General features: G+C 36.5%; 1 protein-coding gene across 2 annotated transcripts in view; it reads right to left on the bottom strand.

The window, feature by feature from the left end:
* Positions 1-19,411, bottom strand: part of LOC116719576 (complement C3-like) — a 29,198-nt gene extending 9,787 nt beyond the window's left edge. The window contains exons 1-33 of one of the 2 annotated variants that reach the window (XM_032562125.1): positions 19,308-19,411; positions 18,290-18,488; positions 17,819-17,981; positions 17,152-17,246; positions 16,454-16,542; positions 16,306-16,385; positions 16,145-16,232; positions 15,964-16,066; positions 15,694-15,811; positions 15,471-15,586; positions 15,057-15,203; positions 12,891-12,990; positions 12,677-12,768; positions 12,391-12,582; positions 12,150-12,305; positions 10,923-11,052; positions 10,403-10,471; positions 9,066-9,269; positions 8,846-8,960; positions 8,676-8,764; positions 7,290-7,429; positions 6,785-7,003; positions 6,579-6,642; positions 6,411-6,500; positions 4,091-4,297; positions 3,844-3,919; positions 3,578-3,737; positions 3,374-3,466; positions 3,119-3,269; positions 2,936-3,021; positions 1,773-1,850; positions 1,515-1,670; positions 996-1,058 (exon numbers count right to left, since the gene is read on the bottom strand). In XM_032562125.1, the coding sequence (XP_032418016.1) occupies positions 996-1,058; positions 1,515-1,670; positions 1,773-1,850; positions 2,936-3,021; positions 3,119-3,269; positions 3,374-3,466; positions 3,578-3,737; positions 3,844-3,919; positions 4,091-4,297; positions 6,411-6,500; positions 6,579-6,642; positions 6,785-7,003; positions 7,290-7,429; positions 8,676-8,764; positions 8,846-8,960; positions 9,066-9,269; positions 10,403-10,471; positions 10,923-11,052; positions 12,150-12,305; positions 12,391-12,582; positions 12,677-12,768; positions 12,891-12,990; positions 15,057-15,203; positions 15,471-15,586; positions 15,694-15,811; positions 15,964-16,066; positions 16,145-16,232; positions 16,306-16,385; positions 16,454-16,542; positions 17,152-17,246; positions 17,819-17,981; positions 18,290-18,488; positions 19,308-19,393 (4,014 nt within the window). In that variant the 5' untranslated portion in view covers positions 19,394-19,411. The remainder of the gene's footprint in view (positions 1-995; positions 1,059-1,514; positions 1,671-1,772; positions 1,851-2,935; positions 3,022-3,118; positions 3,270-3,373; positions 3,467-3,577; positions 3,738-3,843; positions 3,920-4,090; positions 4,298-6,410; positions 6,501-6,578; positions 6,643-6,784; positions 7,004-7,289; positions 7,430-8,675; positions 8,765-8,845; positions 8,961-9,065; positions 9,270-10,402; positions 10,472-10,922; positions 11,053-12,149; positions 12,306-12,390; positions 12,583-12,676; positions 12,769-12,890; positions 12,991-15,056; positions 15,204-15,470; positions 15,587-15,693; positions 15,812-15,963; positions 16,067-16,144; positions 16,233-16,305; positions 16,386-16,453; positions 16,543-17,151; positions 17,247-17,818; positions 17,982-18,289; positions 18,489-19,307) is intronic. The other variant, XM_032562126.1, reaches the window with a different exon arrangement.
* Positions 19,412-21,494: the final 2,083 nt, after the last annotated feature.

Below are 21,494 nucleotides of genomic sequence, written 5' to 3'. Positions count from 1 at the left end.
GAGGGGACAAATGTGTTTCAGAGCGGTTGGAGATTTGTAACTGTAAGCACGTCTCTGTCTGCTCTCCTCGCGAGAACAAAGAATTTAACTCTCTTGTCTTTCCTGTGTTTGTTTAAATTGTCTTTAATAGGTATTTAGACCTGACAGTATCATAAGCTTCACAAGTCAAAAAGCTCTTTAAAAGCAGAACAATATAAATGTTTTATTATTCGAATGAGTCCAAGTTGGTGAATTCCTCCATGGTTTTGATTCAGCAACAACAATATCCCATTTGGTGCTATGTTTTATCTCGGGCACTGTAAAACTGGTCGACTGATGCGTGGGTGCCTGTGTTTAGAAAAGCTATTGAATAAGATGTGATGGCATTTCAAAGCCTTCAAGCAAAAATTGTTTACATATTCCCTTATATGTGAATACAGTCGTATCTCAATAGAAATGTTAAAAATAGAGTATCACCGAAGATGTTATTTTTCACTACTTTAATCCAAATAATTAAACTCTATATAACATAACTCAGGACACTCACTGATAACTTTCTGAGTTACAACGTTCTCATGCAGAGTTAGACTTCTTTTTGTCTTCAAAACTGCCCCAGTTCCTCCTGACATAAATTCAACAAAGTTTCAGAAGTATCACTCAGGTATTTTGGTTTGCGTTGAAACTAATCATGCATTTGCTGCTGATTTCCATCCCACATCCCTTAATGTGCTCTGTTGAATTAAGAACTGGAGAGCCTGCTGAAAAAGAGTGAACCCATTTTCTTGTTCAAGAAAGCACAGCCATCAGGAGATATGTATTCTGTGACCAAAAAGGATTGTGCATGGTCAGCAAGAGCTATTGTTTGATTAAGGGGCAAAAAGTCTGCAAAGAAAATATCCCAGACACCATTAGAAGGTCAGATCTGTTTTCCTCTTAAAACACCCTCTCATGCTGTCTACGCATTCAGCAAAACATTTGAATAATTAAAAATAAAACTGGACCAACGTCACGTTTACCTTCAAAGTAGCTTCCCCTGTTCCGGTGGCTGTAATGTTTACATCCTTGTTAACGCCTGTAAACTGTAAAATGGGTAAATAATAGTTAACATTAAATACATCCCATTACAATGCTGGTAAGCATTAACACATTTAGAAAGCAACGGCTTTAGACTGAAATACATGTCATAATTGAAGATTTGGTTTTAGCTGCTGAAGCACAATTAATTGAGTGACTGTTTACTGCTGCACTTCTTGCTTATTCCATGTGACAAGCAAATGAATTGAGTCAAGGTGCCATTTTCAGGTGATACATAAACCGTTCATTTACTAAACACCAAGAAATCCAAACACTGTTAGAGATTCTAAAAATCATAGAAGGGACATAATCTCATAGAAAGGGAGCAAATCAGTTGTGCATAAACATATGTTTGTAAAACAAAATGAACTGAAACAATGTTGTCAAAAGGAATGGGCCAAGATTTCTCCCCAGCTCTGTGATACACAAACATAAACTTGAAAATATGAATATATTCCTACCTTGTCGGATTTTGTTGAATAGTGACTTTCCTTGAGGAAATGATACTTAAGAAGATTTGACCTGCCTGGTAAGGAAATGTCCACATTCAGATCATATTTAGATTCCTCAGCGTTTGCCCAGTACTCTGCTACAGCCTGGTATACCATAATGGTAGCCTGGAGACAGTGACATGGAGAACCAGGACCATGTTACCAACAGATGACCACCATGCTAACAAACCAGATTTTTATGTTGAATGTAGAAAACTTCAGTGTTACCTGCGTTGATCCATAGCCTCCTTCAGACTTTTGCTGTTGGCTGAGCCATCTTACGATAGGTTTTGCCTCTGTAAAGGACTTTGAATAAAAGACAAAAGCCATTAATGTTTTTAAAAATGGAAAAAAAAATCGGTGTCTTTTGACAGCTTATCTTAAAATAATTCTATTTTACTGTATTGCATATAATAACCACTACATAACCGAATGAGCAACGGCCTCAGTAATAAACAAACTAAAGCTCTAGGGTCACACAGGAAGATGATAAGCAAATAGTATTAGCAACTCAAGTTTATCACCCCCAGGCCCCACACACAAAATTACTAACCAATAAATAAAAAACTTCAATTGTCCACCTTTATAGAAATAAGGGTAGTAATGTCACCTTTTAGCTTTAATTTTGTTATGGATTCTACGTTTCTTTTATATTTTATGTATATAATATAATATATATATATAATGTATTTATATATATTTTTTTATATTCATTCTTTTATATTCTATGTATGTTCTATGTATACTCTGCTTATTTTCATGTTTGATAATATATCAGCTGTTCAACCGGGCGTTGTAACGTTGGTGAAGAGTGTGTTGACTAAAGGACAAACACTGTAATTTAGTGTACCAGTGTGGTTGTGAGTTTTTGACTGTCCTAAAGAGTCTGCCGCCTCCTCTTCTCCATTCAACACAAACCAAGCGTTACAACTCCAGAGCTCACTCCCGGTTTCAATCTTCTGTGACCTCTCCATGATTCACTATTCAAGCCTCCTTGTGCAGTAACCTCTACCACTACTACTTCCTCCACGACTGGCACCTTCAAGGCTCATCACTTCCTCAAATCCTTCAACTTAATCTGTTCAGCCTCCATCGCTCTCCCATATGCAACACCGCATGGAGCAGCACCCTGCACACTCTTCCCTGGCTTAAAATGCTAATCTTCAGCCATCCTGCCCTCTGGGAGGCGTTACAGAAGCCTACGGACCAGAACCACCAGGCACCGGAACAGCTTCTTTCCCAGAGCTGTCACGTTTTTGAACGCCTCCTGACATAAAACATAAACTATAAGGACTGTACTCCCCTATCCTCTCATACAACAATAACACATGGACTATCCTCACACACACACACACACACACACACACATCACGGACTGTTGATGTGCTCACCCTGTTGTTGACAAGGGCAAGAAGAGCATACGCAGTCGCTTCCAATGTATTTTCATGGGTTGTGGATGAAGGCCAGTGGGATTTGTCTATGAAAGAAATACCCAAAAAAAGCCAAAGTTTTGTCATTACACCATGCTTGATAAATAATGATCATAAAATAAACAGATGCTTAGTCAGCACTACCTGGAGCAGCAAACTGGTAGAGAATATCTTTGTTCAGCTTATTTTCATTCGCCAAAGCATATGACGTTATAGCAACAGCATAGGGGTTGGTTAGTTGGGGAAGACGACTTTGCAGGTAAGTTACTGATTGGTAAATAATGTAATTCAGATCCTGCAAAAAAGACAGAAAAAAAATGTGTTGTTGTACTTTTAGTCTTAGTTTCTTAATTTCTATACCACATATTGTGCTATAAATAATTGTGGTGAGGTACCTACTGGAATGTCAGAACATATTGATCGCGACTCTTGCATGGCAATCAGGCAAAAAGCCGTCATGGAGGCATCTGAATCTCTACCAGCCACATCACCCTACAGATGTGTGTACAGGCATAATATAGATATGCATTACTTTGGTTGATTTCTCAGGTTTTCGCTTCAAAAAAGATTTAAGGACTACTTTAACTAAATCAAAAAACTTACAATCATTTCAAAATGGATCATATCTCCAACCTCCTTATACATTCCAGCAGGGTTCTTTGCTTTGAGAATAAGAAATTGAATAGCCTTGCAGATGACATTGCTGTCCACATTCACAAGCCCATGGGCAATAGCAAAGACCTTGGCAACATAGGCAGTCAACCTAAATAGTGTCAAGAACACAGCAGGTTTCTTTTATGTTCAAAACCAATAATTACGAAACTTAGTGGTGTGCAAACATTTGTGAGTTATAAAAACAGGTTCCTTACCAAGTGCCACTTGGGCGATCAGGAAATACAGCAAATCCGCCATTATTTTTACGGTAAGCAAATTCATTTTTGTAACCTGCATAAAACAAAAATGTTCAACATTTGATGGCAGGTATTAAATCTTCATAAATCTAACAAAGGATAAGTAATACAAAGTCACTCTTAGTGGGTAAGTGATGGCTCTGTAAATGTCTGTATATTTCTTCATTCTGATGTTTTCAGAAATAAATAATTAGCATGAGCGTACCGGTGTTGATGTGTTGGAGAGCTTCCGCTCGTTTCTGAAAGCCCACATCTTCCCATTGGTTGGTTTTGTCCAGATATAATGTAGCAATGACCGGCAGGGTCATGGAGATCATGTTCTGCTCTCCACAGCCTCCCGGTGCTCTGATCAGTGTTCCCATGGATTTTCCACTAATAGCATTCTCCAATAGTGAACTCATCTGTTCCCGTCCTTTGTGAGCAGGAGAGGTGCACAAACATTCTTAGATTATTTAGAAATAAAACAAAATTAAGCTGACCAGACCTCCTAAAAGCTTTAAGCACCCACTGGCTCAGACAAAGGTGGAGTATGAGGTTTGCAGGTAAACCACTAATAAAAATGTTTTGCTAATATTTCATTGTAAAAATACTGTTATCATCCCAGTGGTGGGAAGTAACGAAGTACAAGTACTTCGTTACTGTACTTAAGTACAATTTTTATGTATCTGTACTTTACTTAAGTAGATTTAATAATGGGTACTTTCTACTTTTACTCCACTACATTTTACAGTAAGTATCTGTACTTTCTACTTCACTACATTTCTACAAAAGTGTTGCGTTACTCGTTACATCCAAGTCTCACTGCTCTCTTTTTGTCCGTTAAAATATGAAGTTCAGGGACTTTAAGGTGGCGCCGTAAAATCCAAGCAATAACGTGACTTAGTGTCTGTTGTCACCCATCGCCTCCCCCTTTACTAGCACGCGGAGCTCCAGACATGCGCAGTGGTTTCCTCTGAGCGGGAGAAGATGTCTAACTAATCGATAATAGCTGCATAAATCATAAGATATGACGACATGTAAAACCAGCAGCGCTTCGCTTTCACAGACGGTGGGACTTTGTCCAACTTTTAGCGTCACTTGGAAGGAAAGCTTAAAGAAAGGTAAGATCTGTGGACGTGATGCTAGCAAAGCTAGCTGTACTGAGACACATGTTGCATCTGCGATGAAAAAAAGTTGTCACTCATGCGCTGAATTATTGTGTGGATTCAGGAACGATCCGATTCTTCTGGACGGATCTTTACTAAGGTTGATGGGACTGAAGCCTCACTGAGAGCCATTCTTTGTTCTTGTATACATTGCAATAGCTATATATAGCTATATATATATATATATATATATATATATATATATATATGTATATATATATATATATATATATATATATATATGCACACACACACACACATTTATTTAATTGCCGAATAAGTAAAAGTTGAACGTATGAACACAGAGCATGCTCATTGATTGATTTTGTCTCCTGTCATGGTGGCAAACATGCAGTGGGAGGGAGGATGAGAACAGTCATGGTGCTCCTTCTGCTTGTTGCGCCGTTGTACAGTGTTCATAGTGTTGTTGTAATGTTACAATTACAACTGTAATTGTAACATAGCAATTACAGTTAATTGCTATGTTTCATGGTTTAATGGTGCAGACAGTTGTGGTTTCTGACATGGGCAATATGGGCAACCGCCCAGGGCGTTATTTTTATAGGGATGGCAGGCGACCTCTGCGGATTGTAGCACAGCGATGAAAGCAAAACAGAATGAAATGAGTTGTAATTGATACTGGTTAAATATATTTCAGCTCTAAGTATTTATATCTAGGTGTTTTTATGGAAATGTGGATCTTTCAGATCAATCTGAGAACCAATTTTGATAGGTGCACTTCATTTTATTGTGTCATGTAGCGCAGGGCGCTGGTCTTGGTCTCGTGTTCAGTGGTCTTGACTACAACTCTGCTACGTGGCTCCTCGATTGCATGTCTTCCCCCCCACACCTTCGTTCCATCCCCTTTCAGTTGGATTTCTTTCTAAATAAATGTCACTAATGAAGTTCATGCTACGTTAGGACAGGAAATAAGATGTTTCCATCCCTGAAATTATGATGCATAGAATCACATATCTAAGTCTAAACTCTTACAGAGAATAAACACAATAAGAACATGTTTAATCTGTGACATTGTTTATTAAAATGGCACATTTATGATGTATTCAAATTAAATACTATCGGCACACTTAATGATATTAGCGATTAGGTTATGTATTCAGCAAGTACTTTTACTTTTAATACTTAAGTATTTTTAAAAGCCAGTACTTTTTTACTTTTACTTAAGTAAAATGTTAATGTGGTACTTTGACTTTTACTTGAGTACATTTTTGCCTGTGTATTTGTACTTTTACTTAAGTACATTTTTTGAGTACTTTCTCCACCACTGTATCATCCCATGTGGATCACTTTGTGCTTAAATATTGATTTCAAATACTGTGTAACTTTCTTTGTATTTTTTCCCTGTTTACTGCGTCTTACCTGTGACAAAGATTTGTGTATTCAAAGGTGTGTTTGGAGCAAACTCTGTTTGAGGAATCTCACTATTTATAGTTTCGTCTTGTCTACCACCTAATAAAAGAAAAATGTATTCAATTAGAGGAAATTGGTAGATTTCTTAAATGGCTTTCATTTTGAGGGCACACTTACTAAAGCCTTTCTCGGCAGGGGCAAGTAGTACATTTCTAATGGATTTTTTCAATACACCTCTAGGCTGCAAAAATAGTAAAGTGGTCCAAACAACAATGTGAATAAAAAGCAAAACTATTAAGAGACAGAACATCTTCAAAATTTGAGAAAAACAGTTCTAATATGGCATCCTAAACTCAGAAACCACATTAGTCTTTCACACTTACCACAACCCGTAATTTTCTCTCAATTCCATCTGAGAGGCCAATCTCTGAATCTGTAATAGCTGCTTTAACCGTAATTTTGACTTCCCCTTCCTTCATTGGAATAATAATGAATGGTACAGCACGTGTAGTTTGGGCCCCGACTCTAACCATCTGCTGAAACCTTCGCCGCTTAAAGGCTGCGCTACACACATCTTTTTCTTCAAGGAGGTCCACACGTACCTTAAACGAGACAACAAGAAGCCAATGATAAGTGAGAGGCATCAGCAAATAGGTAATTAACAAAATTAACAAAAATGTAATGCTGTTTTCAGTCCAGTATATTGCATTTGCAATGGTTTTGTTGCTCATATACTGTAAATAATTGTTGAAATAAACTAAAATTATCCTGTCAAATAGATATTTTGATGACATATTTGATGCTCAGTTCGTACATCTTTTCACTGTGTCCCTTGTAGCACTGACTAAAATAGAGGTGCTCAGGCTGTAAAGTTCAAGACAGACTCACACTGACGGGTTCGTCATTGTAGTTATGTAAAATTGCTTTAACTTCAAGTTGTTCTCCATGGACAGCAGAGTACGGTAGCCTGAGGTCAATGAAGAAAGTTTTTTTAACAATGACCTCTAATGGCTCTGCCACACAGATACCTTAAAAACAGAACGGAGGACAAGTTGGGAAAACATGATAAAAACAATATATGAATGGAAAACTGTACAGCAACCTGTATATTGAAGAATTAATTTAGCACATGAAAAAAATATTTAGTTAAAGCTTCATTATGTAGCTTTAATAATGACTATGTTTTTTTTTCATATTTATTACATATCTCCTAATGTCGTGACAGTTTAGTATGAGACAGATAATCTGTGAATAATAAAAATAAAAATCAAGCTTCTCTTCCTCCCAATGATCCTACAGCCATCTGCAGAAATGCCCTGCTCCTGGCCAGAAACAACCAGAAGCCAGGAGGAGTCTCTTAGAGCTTTCAATCACGATTGTGTATTTGCTGCTTAATGTGCCAATAGTGAAGAAACAACTTGTAATTACAGGAAAACTGTTTATCGGCCGTCATCAGTGGCCATGCTAACTAGCCTGACCAGTCAGGCTCTGTTGAGGTGAGCCAGCTGTAGCATATCAGAGAGCAAGGGGGAGGGTCACTAGGGTGATTGACAGCGGTAAGACCCTCCTCATGGCACTAATTAGCTGTTTCTGACATTACAGTGTATTTGGCAGAGGAGTGCATTTTTTTTCCAGATTTTCTGTCTCATACTTTACTGCCACAACATATAAAAATGCAATAGCATGTAACAAAAGTTACATACGATTGCTTTAAGTGGTAAACCTTAACAACTTTTAAAGCCGTAATAGATTCCAGCTATGTGTGTTAATGTATTAGCATTGCCTACATGGTTTTTCTTTTTATCATTTTTTTCTATCCCTTTTTTGTGTCATTATAATTCAAAAAGGTTTTTTCTAAGCCTCAAGTGCCGAACATGTGGAGGATTTTATAATTCCTTGGAAAACAAATTTGTAACTAAACTTTTTAAGGCTCAAACCTGAATTTGGTTCTATACTGACCACAGAATTATTCCACAGACCAACATGCACACTGAAATTAGTATTAAAATATTCAAACTGATCTAAAGCCAAGTAAAGCAAGGAAAAAATTAAATGTGGAGATTTACAGCATCCAGTGACAAGAATGAAACATCTAGAATTTGGCTTGTTTTGTTAATAATGAACCTGGATGAAACAAACAAGGTACTGAAATAGATAAAAGGCAGTTCAGTCATATAAAATAAATATTTAAATGAGCTAAGGTTGTGAAAAAAGAAAGCATAAGGGAGAAATATATATATTGATAAAAAAACAACACACAGCTTAAGTACTCACCATGAGTGTTTGACAAACTAATTCCAGTCAGTTGCCATGTGGTGATAGAGTCAGGCAACGCATATTTTTTCCGAAAGGTTGTGCTGACACTGGCATAAAGAAACAATAAATCCCTTTAATAAATGTGGAACTTTCTGTTCTTGCGTACATTTTTTTGGTGCTACTCTCACCAGTCTGGATCGTCCTGAGGGCATCCAGGTAATGTGATATCATACCAAAGCCAGCTTTCAGGGAATTTGCTTCGTGTTGTTATTATGTTGCTCATGTAATAATCATCCACCTCACCTAAACACAAAAATAAGCACTGGTAAAACGGTTATTGAGCAGCTGTGGGGATGACATAACAATGTTATGACTAAAACAAAACCACCTAAACCCTTTCCCACTTACTACGGGCCAAATGAAGTATTTCTTCTCTTCGCTTAGCTTGCTCTTTTTGCATCTCATTACAACAGTGCAAGAAAGCTGTAACACAATCTGGGCCGTCCGAAATGTAATTGCTCCGCCTCTCACATGTGTATGCAACAGGGATGTCCTTCATACCATCCAGACAGCACTCTCTTTTCAACTTTTCAGTTGCATTATATGTGTTTGCTGTTGGGAAAGTGAGATTTAATGAGAAGAAAATATGGAGACAACATAATAAAATTTCCAAAACGAAACAATGAAACACAACAATACACAAAGAATGCTTTGTGTCTTTCATGATCCCAGGACAATCTCTGTGTCATGGTCAGCCTGATGGGCACCATCATTTAAAATACAGACTGTTCTTCAGGTCAGACTTTAATGTTCACAAATGAGACAAAAAACTGACTCATTGACTCTCATTTTTGACTCTCATTTCTTCTACTAGTTAATCATCTGATCCATCATCCCAAATAGAAACTAAATCAGACACTCTAATGCTTTATATCATCATAGATAAGATATTGCGTAAAGTGAAATCCAAAACTATTCAAACCATTGGCAAGTTTAAAATTGTAATAGTTTTAATTCAAACAAGAAGTTTGTTTATTGAAGAAAAAGGGACAGATATCTTTTAAAAGGTATCCTTACATCTTAGTGTTCCTACCAAACATTGATCCTGAACACACTCCATTTACAAAAGATGTAGATGGAGAATAAAATGAGCAAAAGATTGCTTGAAATTTTAAGCGATCGATTCATCTTTCGATAGGCAGACAGTTAGATAGGTAGGTAGGTATGTATGGATGTGGTTGGGTTGAGGAACTTAGATTTTGCCCAGGTAGACATTGGAGGTTTGGGGTTTGGAGACTGGCTGCTCTGCTGGGGCTCGCATGGTGCCTACAATCCTGGCTGGTTCTGCAAGTCTCTGTGCCTTATGCTTTTGTCAGAAGGACTGCTACCCTCACCCAGCACGGCAGCCACTCTGTTGTGAGTCCCTTGTTACTGGACAATAGGGGACCAGTTGTGGAGCTGCCCCCACTGGGGCTCCCACTCTCTCTTGCCTAACATCACCACACATCGGTATGTTCTTGATGGGAGGATGGACCTTATAGGCATGGCAGAAGCACCATGAACAATCCTGTCCTCAAGTCTTCAAGTCTACACATTTGATGAGGAACTTGTTGCCATTATCTGTGTAGTTTCAAAATTTTATACTTTTTTCTTCTGTTTGTCTGTTGTTTTAAACCAAAAGCAACATCTGCAGAGCATAATTTCAACTGACCTAAAATGAGGAGGGAATAATAGCTACAACTTACCCAATTTGGTTATGACTTCTGAAATGGCGGCAGCTCGTTTCTGCCGGTGATGAGACTCACATTTTAAATCTGTAATTGCAAGATAAAATTTGCTGTTAAACAAAAAAAGGACAAAACTATTCTCCATAGTGTATGAATATATTTTAAATAAGGAGTTAGTAATAAGGCATCTTTAAAACTACATCTTGTTATGCGCCTGATTTATCTAACTTATGTCTAAGCACAGTTGTTTTAAACAAGTTGCTTGTAAATTATTTTCAGTACATTGTTTTAAAAAATCTACTTTCTCATTTTAACAGTTGAAACACTGCTTTTAAAAAATAAATGTTTTTTTTCAGATGTTATGTTATTAGAAGCTCCTTTAAGTGCTTCATCTATGAGAGAAACAGTTATATAAAGTTTGAGTCTGTAGTAAAAAATAAAAACATGAGTACATATAGACTGAGGAACAAAATAAGTCTAATAAGTTGCCAGGTTAGGTTTTTAGTTTGTACTCTAACACCTTAGGATCGGGACTTACCTGTTCTGTAGGGTGTCTCAAAAGCTGTGTTGGTCTTAAATAACAGCCCAGCATCATTGAACACATTCCTGCTATTGTTCCCACCACCTGGACTGCAGCCTGTGTCATACTGCTCAACCACATCCCAAATCTGAGCAAAGGAGAGGTTATTCAAATATTTACACTTAATGATTTCACAACATGTTTGGTTGTTAGTCTAGTGATGATGCCCTTTTCTTAAACAAGCCAGCTTCTTCTATAAATTTTGAAAAAAACATTTTAAAGTGTGTTCAGGATCAACGTTTTGTGGGAACACCAAGTTGTGACCCTGTTTTACATCACAAAGCAGTTGATTTGTTGTGAAGTCGAACATTTTGGATTGTCTTCTTTAAAAGTATGTAATTGGTTATAAAGGAACTGATTTAAGCTCAACTGTTTCATTATTGGGTTTTACAGTACAAGTGTGTTGTGTTATTATCATTGTAAAACGGAAGAACCTGGTCAGTACTTTATGGAGCAATGTACAGGAAACACACTGAGTAGCTTCTGTAATGTGCTGTTTTTTTGTGGCAGTTTTTTGCAGTGTTTGCAAAAATAAATGTGTTGCATGGGAGACGAGTTGGCCTATCATTGTCAGCAGAGAAAAATCTGTATTCCACGCTTCTACTTTCATAATATATCATTGTAACATGAACTTTACATTTTCCATAAATTCCATTTGAAAGTTAAATCTCCATATCTTTTTGTGAGTAGTTATATATAACTACTCATATATATATACATATACATTTTTTTTGCTTGTTTTTTTTCCATGTGAAGTTAAAAATTAATCATCTCTACATGATCATCATGTGGAACAGATGTATTTCAATGTGGGAAATTGCTATGGATTTGAAACCGTTTGTGGTAAGTTTTCAAATTTGAATGGTATTGTGATGATAAAAGTGTTTCCCAACTATGGTCCTGAAAACACACGGTCCTGCATGTTTTATGCGTGTCCTTGCTTCAGCCAGGCTGATTTCAATTGATGACGTTTGCTGAGCTGCAATGATCTGAATCAGGTGCATTAAAGGAGGGAAACGTCTAAAACATGCAGGGCAGTGTGCCTTGAGGACCAGGGTTGGGAAATACTGTGTCTATACAAACTTATAGAATCACATTGAATGTCATTTTCTTCTTTTTTTTCGAAGCATAGGAAAGAAATCTAACATGTTAAACTTGGAAAAGAAAAAAAAAATTAAAAATTGCCTTTTTCTGTGTCAGACGGTACTTATTGTTTAGAATATAGACCCCTTTGTCGACTGCAACCAGACCCACTTTTGCCCCTGGATCTCCTGTGACTTTAAGCTCAAGCATGCCTTTTTCTCGAGGCAAGTATGATTTCTTGTTTGAGCTTAACGTCAACTAAAAAAGAAAGAGAAAAAAAACCCCATTAGAGCCGTGATTCGTTAAATCCTGGACTTTACTTGCAATGTAACATTTCTCTCACCGATCCCATGCAGGTGTCTTCCACGTCCACCCAAACAGAGTCAGATACCACTTCCTGGGGAGTTGGATGGTAGTAGGCAACGAGGCGAAAGGATGGCAGCATTTCTTTGGTAATTGGAAGTATCATGGTGATCAGTGACTGACTTTCTCTCCTGTATCGTTTATACTGGACCAACTGGCCTCTGCTGAAGACCTGTGGGAAGGGTTAGTTTAACTATGCAACAAAAGAAATCAGACTCTGAAAGGATGCCCATTAACAAGACGTAAATTTAAAGAGTGTTTCTCACGAGGCATGTGATGTCACAATGTCTATCCTGGCCTTTAAAATAAAGATTAATCTTCATGTTTGTCCCCAATTTCAGGAGTGTCGTGTCCAGACCTGTAGTCATAGATTTCTGCTGTTAAGTGGGACAATCAACCGAAGTAGAAACCCATGTATTTTGTATGTTACTGATATTACCATGGTCAGAGTTTATTAAAATATGTCTAGAAATCACTTACCTATGTGGATGTCATTGTTGCTTTCATGTTGATATGGGTAGGCTGTCATTTTGACTGATGCTTGTCTTTCATAAGGGATTTGAGGAACATTTGTCCTTGCCTAAAATTAGACAAGCATTTAAAGAAAGGAAAAAAAAAGTAATTGACAGACTAAATCTGTGATATTATGAAATAGGGCAGAAGAAATTGGTTTCTGTGAATATGGGCACAGCTATGCTTGTTATATACTTGTTTCACTGTCTTTACTAAAAGTCGGCCTTCTATCACCTGAAGAACATTTCCAGGATTAAAGGACTAATGTCTCAGCCAGATCTAGAAAAACTCATCCATGCATTCATCTTCAGTCGTATTGATTATTGCAACAGCGTCTTCACAGGTCTGTCCAACAAATCAGTCAAACAGCTGCAGCTGATCCAGAACGCTGCTGCTCGCGTTCTCACTAAAACCAGGAAGATAGAGCACATAACACCAGTTCTAAAGTCCCTACACTGGCTCCCTGTAGCTCAAAGAATAGACTTTAAAATACTGTTGTTAGTTTACAAATCACTGAACGGCTTAGCACCACAATACATTAAAGATCTGCTGTTGTTGTATCAACCTTCCAGACCTCTCAGGTCTTCCGGTTCTGGTCTGCTCTGCATCCCCAGAACCAGGACCAAATGAGGAGAAGCAGCTTTCAGCATCTATGCACCACAAATTTGGAACAAACTTCCAGAAAACTGTAAAACAGCTGAAACACTGACTTCTTTTAAATCTCGACTAAAAACCCACCTGTTTAGGATTGTATTTGAAATGTAATCAATTACAAATTTATTGATGGAACTTGACTTAATGCTTTGTTTTGATTGTTGATTCTATCTGGCTTTGTGTTTCTGTGTTTGATATGATGTAAAGCACTTTGAAATGCCTTGCTGCTGAAATGTGCTATACAAATAAAATTTGATTGATTGATTGATTGATTTACTACAGGTCTTTTACGTCTTAAGTGAGGGGTGTTTGACCAGCCAAAAACCCTCCATTTATGCACATAAAAATTTGAATGTGCACTCATCTCAGCTCTCTCTAGTTACTCTAGTTGAGTCAATTGATATTGATTGTTCATAGACAGGACTTACATTTGATTCTGTTGCATCCTTCCTCATTTTCACCTAATCCCCCAAACCCCTCTCACCCGCAGAAAATAAAAAAACAAAACAAAGAGAAAACTACATTTATTGCAGCTTCTGCCCCACAAAAATATAAAATAAATGAATGACTATCATGATGTAGTAGTGACCATGGACCCAAATGCAGCATACTGCTTCGGGTCATGGAGGAATTTAAAGCAACTATCACCACATCAATGCACTTTAAGTCACTGGCATACCTTCAGTTGGCTCATGTGTAGCTGTTGTCAAGACAACTGCATCTGGTTTATTGTTATTTGATGTTTGGTTTAAGGTGGCAGTAGTTAAAGTTTGTTTAATATTAAACATGAAGTTTAATATGTGTGGTAATTTTAGTAAATTTGTGTTGATGCTCATTAAGTTCGGTTAAGTGTACATTCAAATGTGGGGGGGACTTTTATTTTGTTCCACGTGTTGCCCGGGGAAGCATTACCTGGCGCACTTAGAGCCACATGGGGCATTCAAGCTCAAGAAGCTGATCGCTAGAAATTAAACTTTATTCCTCTGGAGTCAATGCGGCTAATGAGGTACGGTTTTGTTTATTTGTATCTTTTATTTATGTAAATACTCCATTTATTGTGAACTGATTTGGGTTTGTGTTACCTTTTGTTTTTAGTTCTGACGGCATTTTTGGGGACTTTGTAAGACGTGTCCACAATAAATGGCTGTAGAAACCAAGAACTGCGTTAAGCCTCGATTAAACTCGAGAGGCGTAACATCATGTCCTAAAAGAACAACATTTTTTAGCATTCACCTATAGATTCTGAAAAGACTTCACAGCAGCTGCTGTCTTAAAAACAAAAAAAGAGATGAAGTTTGGTTGTATTTTTTCAAGTAGTTAAAAATACATGAAAGAGTTGACTAAGAATTTATTTTAAAAAAAGGAAAAATACATGAAAATCAGGAAATTATTTCACAAAAAAAGCCAAAAGCCAATTAGGTCAATTCCACCTTTACACTACAGAAGAGCTATTAGACATGAAGGGTCCAAATGACTTACTGTAATAAGTAGGGGATCGGAGCTTGCCACTGTATTGATGGTAAGCCTCGCTAATCCACTGGCTCCAGTTAAACCACTAACTGACCCAGGATCAACTACCACAACCACACCTTTCGCTGGACTCTCATCAGGATTTAAAACTTCGATCTGTTAAAGAAAACAAATACTTGAAAGCATTGTTTTAACTTTTACAATTATGTTTTTTTTAATGTTCAACACAGTCCAACTCTCTAAGTAACATGCAAAAATCCTTTTACAGTCCTGCAAACCCCTTAGGCCAAGCTTATCACTGGTATTACTACTATTGTGTCAGAAATGCTTCCACTGATTAAGTAAAACCAACAAAGTTGTTTTTTTGTTATGGGGGAGGAGGGGCTACACATTTTTCTGATGAGACATAAAGATGTTACTTACTGTTACATCAAACGATACTCCTGGTTTGAAATATTTGGACGTTTTCTTAAAGCTGATGGTGTAAGGCGATGTGACAATCTTGATGCCTCCCAACTCAACTTCCACCAATTCACCACCTATTTTTAATGTTTCATTATTAGTGAATCACTTATACCTCCAAATATTGATCATGCGTAGCAAAAATTATTTAAAAAAAGCTTTCATTTCCTCTTGTCATGCTTACCATTCTCTGTCAGTACACTGGCTTTTATAAATATAGTTTCCCCAACCAGGCTGTTCACATCTTTGATTGTGTTGATGTTCTCCTTTGTTATTTTGGCCTCTCCTTGGCCTTCAGTAATCTAAAATGGAATGAAACATATTTTACCATAAAATATAATACCAAATACTGTAGTATACCATTTTGGAAAACCACTAACTGTTAAAAAAATCACAGCAACATTTGAATTGTATCCTAATTAATATTTGTCCAGAAAAGTCTAAAACAACTTACCGGAATTCTCTGGAGAGAATCAGAAATGCTTTTTTTCTGATTTTCATGCATAACTCCAAAAACAACATAGGCTGACCCATCCACTTTTTTACCAAATGTGTACCTGAAACCGCGAATTAAACAACTTATTTTCAGTTACAGAGTAAGAAGTTCCTTTTGTGCATCAATCAATTTTCCATACGTAGCTTCAATGTTGAATTTGAGTTCTTTGCTGTCCACATAGAAGCAGGGCTGCAAAGGATTCACTTTCACCTCAAAACTTGGAAGCACTGTGAAATGATCGTTGCACATTTGATCATCTTCTCCATTTGATGGCCACAAGTGTAGCAATCCTACACTTACCATATTCTTTAACCTCAAACTCTGACACAAAGCTCTGTGTGCTGGTGCTGAACTTTGCAATTACCTTCCAAATTCCTGGGCTTTAGGAGAAGATGCACGTCAGTAGGCAGAGTAGATTATTTTCAACTTGCATCATAATGTAACTTACCTTACAAGTTCACCAAGTTGGTACATTCCAGAGTGTATTTGTGAATTCATAACAAAAAAGGTAGACTGTAAAATGGCGCCATCAGGGGTCTAAATAGAAACATTAAATAAGCATTAGTAATCCTTTGTAGGAACCATCAGTGTAAAAAACTCTTTCCTTCAGAAGCATTTCTGAAGGAAACTGTTATTTTATCCATTACTGTTACACAATAAAGCCATTCAATAAGCTAGAATATGAGTTATGATAAAGGTAATTTATCAAATTAAAAGTGCTTCTTGAAACAAATAACCTTCAAGCAGGTATTAAACATGCTTTTCAACAGGCCAAATTTCTGTATAAAAACTTTTTAAATAACCTAATGTAATATTCTAATTCTAAATGTTGAGTTTTTAGTAGATGTTAGGAGAAAGACATCATTATTAACAGTAATAAAGACTTAAATGCCAGTCTGTATAATTCATATGCATCATGTGTTTCACTCGGTGAATTAAATTACTGAAACAAATGACATTTTTTTTATAATATTGTAATTCAATGGGTAGGATTATATGTCTGACTTGTACTTAAAACTAAAATGCTCTTCCAGTTAAATATGTGACAGAAGTACTTCTTGCAAAATTAGTATGTATACGTATTATGTTAAATTTCTTAAACTTTGATGTGGTTTCATATATTTAGTTTTGCATATAGTACAATACCACAATCTGAATGTTAATTAAAGCATCAGCTTCGGATTGGGACGCTCTCTCCACCGGTTCCATGCCAGGCCTGATTGCAAACAATCTGTAGTTGACTGTCAAACAAACAGAGGGCAGACACTTGTTTATATGTCTCATCACAATTACACAACGTTTCAGTTTGCTGAAAGAGCAAAACGCATTTTCCTGTGAGAATAACTGTCTTTATTTCTAACAATAATAACTGGTTTTTGAAGGCAAGTCATTTGTTTTTTGTTTTTTTTTAACTTCCCCTGTGTGTGATAGTTTGTAGTTTTCTTGGCAATATCGTAATATTACATGCCTTCATTTGCATGCTAGGCAACATTAAGGCCCCGTCCTGCGTCCTGTTCAGGATGCATAACCCTAACCCTAACCCTACAGGATGCAGCGACACTGAAAACGACGAATGCTGTGCTAATCAGTGACGCTCTAACACAGAACGATAAAACCCCCCAAAAAACAACAACAACAAAACAACCACTCCAAACAGCGCTATATTTGTTCCTTGCAAGAGTGATGCACATGGAGAATAGAGACAGAGACATGGACCTGTTACGTCATTCTTGTTTTAAAGAACTCAACTGGTAATATATGATCATTTCTGGAAGGATGCGGATAAAAGACATAACGCACAAGTCATACTTACCATTGCTATTAGGGGTGTAGATAGTTTTGTCAGTCTGGATAAAAATATAGCCAGGCTCAAAAGAAACCAACACAACTCTCTCCAGCAAATGGTCGCCAAAGTCTGCTTGAAGGTAAACGTACTGCTTTCTTTTCGAGTCAATTTCAAACTCATTGGCAGGGATCTGAGGAACAGTAACCCGGTTAATTAAAAGTTAAATCATTTTAAAAAATCAGCTCATTTCAATCTACAGTGTGTTTCTGAGATTACGTTGTTTAAAATGTTACACTTTACACAGGGCAAGTATAATAAGAGTAGTGCAGAATTCTGAAATATATACATTAGTATATATAAAAAGAAAATAGATGTAACTATTTTTTACACTAACATGAATGTTAACTGTGAAACACTTTGTAACAATTATGTAACAAAAAAGTACTTAAAATTTTATATTAAATTAAGCATTAGTAATGGGTCTTGACATAATTTTACCGTTATTCTTCCCAGACCCTGGAAGTTTCCTTTTTTTGTAAGCCTCACAGATGTCGATGCTAATTTTTTTGCTTTTGTTGGGAAACTCCACGCAGCAATTTCAACAGGAACCTCTGCTTCGGATTCGCAGTCTTGAATTTCCACAAATATGTTTTCTGTCGCGCCGACTCGCAACAAGTTGGGGGCGGACAAAACTTTCCTGTTGAGGAAAAAAAAAAAGGTAGAAGTTGTACAATAAACTACATGTAAAGAACAACTTTTTAAAATATGTATATTAATTCTTTCATTCCTGTTGAACAGAGCCAGCAGCTATTTTACAATTTAGAAGAAAGCATATTCCATAAGAGGCTAAAACCAAATCTAAATTGAGTTTTACTCCAAATGAAAGGTAAAATAACAGAGTGAAATGTTTAACCTTCAACATTTCAGGGATGAACATCATCTGGACTTACATCTAGTGGTAGAACGATGAAAAGTTTCATCATAGTTCTGGACTTGGTTCGTTGCTTTATTTGCTCTAAATGAAGCCTAGGCAGATAATTTACTGGCATTTTAGCGCAAACAGTACTTTGATCTGAGTGACACAACGATGGGATCAAAGTTTAAGCAGTACTTTTAATATTAAATAATTACAAATCACCTTTTCTGTTTTATGTAAAGTTTTTATCTGGTAACTGTAGGAAATGTTTCAATTTTGCTGTTTTTAAAGCATGTTTGTCTCAATGCAATCGCAATGACAATACAATAAAAATTATGCAGACGTAACACTGTTGGGATAAGACATTGCATTTGGTAAAAGCACACATCAACTACGTTTTTCCATGAACTAAAAGCAAAATTAGTTTCTAAAATAAACAAATTCTAAAATAAACAGGTTCTGAGACAATGAATGCATTGTTAACTGCAGCCAAGAATCAAATCAAGAGTTGAATGAGAAAGAGACGTTGGCTCATTTAATCTAAAAGCAACTTGGAACAAGTGTCAATAAAAAATTAAAAAGTTTTCCAGATATACTTACAAAGGAAATGCACTCGACTGAGAAGTCAAACAAGAAAAAGCCACCAGCAGGAGCTGGAGAGCAGAGATTCCCATCATTGATCCCATCTCTGCTGTGGCTTCGGATCGCTGGTGAGCCTGTCTTTTATCTCCAGGCAGCAGCGTCCTCTTCCTGCCTCTTTTACTTTGTCCAATTGAAAGACAGCTAATCAGCTTACGCAGTGCGACTTTTATAATTTTTCAAATGGTGAAGCAAGTAATGATCACTAATAAAAAGGCACTTTATATAGTGCCTTTTTTATAGTGTTTGTCTGTTAGAGAGACAAACTAAAACTAAGGACTCTTGTGCAGTTTAATTGATTTATATGTTAACCCTTTCACGCATGAATTATGATGCTTTATGTCAGGATTTTTTTCCAAAGTGTTTTTGATTTTCTTAAGGCATAAATGTGGGAAAAGATTTTTGTATAAAAAAAGAAAAAAAAAAATGAAATTTCTAATATTTTCTTCTAGGTGATCGATTGTAATTTTCACCAAATACAAAGTTGTCATTTGAAAACTACATCAGTAGTATTGTTCTTTAGGGGTTACTTGATGTCACAATATATATTTTTTTTACCTGCAAGAGTCGTCTACAGCAGAAGCAAGGACCGGGTTGGTCGGCATGTTTTTTCGTCTGTCGGCCATATTGGATGTAACAAATATTTTCTTGCACTTACAGTGCATGGTCAGTAGTTGATAGTGTATTGTATGATGCACTAGTGTCCACTTCAGTGTTCTGTGTGCATTTATGACTTAAAAATCGACAAGAAACACAAGAAAATGGCTTTTAGATAGCTGTCCACTGAACTAGCTGCTATGAATAAAAGGGATAAGAACACTGGAGTGCTTTGAGCTTCCATGTAGACGGACCAAAAAACCCGACATGATTGCGCTGCCCTGAACAGATTCTTTAAGACAGAATTTAAGATTTTTAAAAATATGTATTCTTTAAAATTAATTCACCAAAAGCAGTATTTTTAATTTATATTTTTTATAACATTAGATTTGCCTTAGATTGAGAAAAGTGAAGCCTGAGCTTCACTTTTCACACTGATTCCAGATTCTTTGAAATGTATAAAGAAATTAGTTTTCTTTTTTAATAAGATCTGTTGCACGATTTGCCTGATTATAGAGTCAGGCGGGAATTTATGTGTGCAGGGGATTGCGCTGCCCGTGGATACACTGCATCTTTAAAGAAAAAGGATTAATCTGATAAACTAGAAATGTGTCAATATGTTTATAATTGCATTTATAAAGTGAAGTAGCAACTAAAGCTGTCAGACATGTATTGGTGAAAAAGTTGCAATATTTACGTAAAAGCAAACAAAACAAGAAATATGCTGAGTTGGATAATTAAACTGTAGGCTTTATGTGTTTCTGAATTGTTGTTTGTTTCACATTTCTTTGCTGATGTATATATGCGGTTATTTAATCATTGTCAGTGTTAGGCATCATTTCCTTAGTATATGTACTTCTAGTTTTGTTCAGTTTTTACTTAGTTTGCTCAACCAGCTACTTGAACTTTGACCTTTGGAAACACTAATAAATAAAGACATTAATATGACCAGAACAAATGTACCCAATTTAGATGAATCAATCTGAGTAATTATGATTTCAAACATTTTGCATATATCTGTTCAAATGTACACATCTACAAAACTACTTTTCTAGTTTATCTTCTTGTACATGCAATCAATTCACCTACATCTCTTATCCTTTCGATATTTTCGGTTTTTTTTATTTTGAGGAATTCTTATTAAATACTTGTCCAAATGTGTATCTATTATGTACCCAAATTATTGAGGTGGCAAAATGGCAAAATTGTTGTTTTGCAATTGTTGAATAAAACTTTTGCTCTGTAATACTCAGGAATGTTCCTTGTGTTAAACCAATGTTTCCCAAGCCTTATGCACCTCTAATTTCAATTGATGACTCATGTCGTGGAAAAAAAAACTATTTCCAAGCACTGTTCAGGTAAAATCACTCAATCAGGTTTATTCATATACTGTATTGAGCACAATACAGAGAGCTTGTAGGACAATCAATATTGAAGCAGGTCTGGATGAAAAGCTTGCAAAGCTCTCCCAGGCAGCGACTACACGTAAGTTTTATACAAGGATAAGGAAAAAAACATAAAAAAGGGCTAGACGTTCTGGTTCTGATGCAG

Source organism: Xiphophorus hellerii, chromosome 5, assembly GCF_003331165.1.
Source record: "Xiphophorus hellerii strain 12219 chromosome 5, Xiphophorus_hellerii-4.1, whole genome shotgun sequence".
NCBI classification, from domain to species: domain Eukaryota; kingdom Metazoa; phylum Chordata; class Actinopteri; order Cyprinodontiformes; family Poeciliidae; genus Xiphophorus; species Xiphophorus hellerii.
The sequence above is the reverse complement of the archived record's forward strand: the minus strand, read 5'-3'. Positions and strand labels throughout refer to the sequence as shown.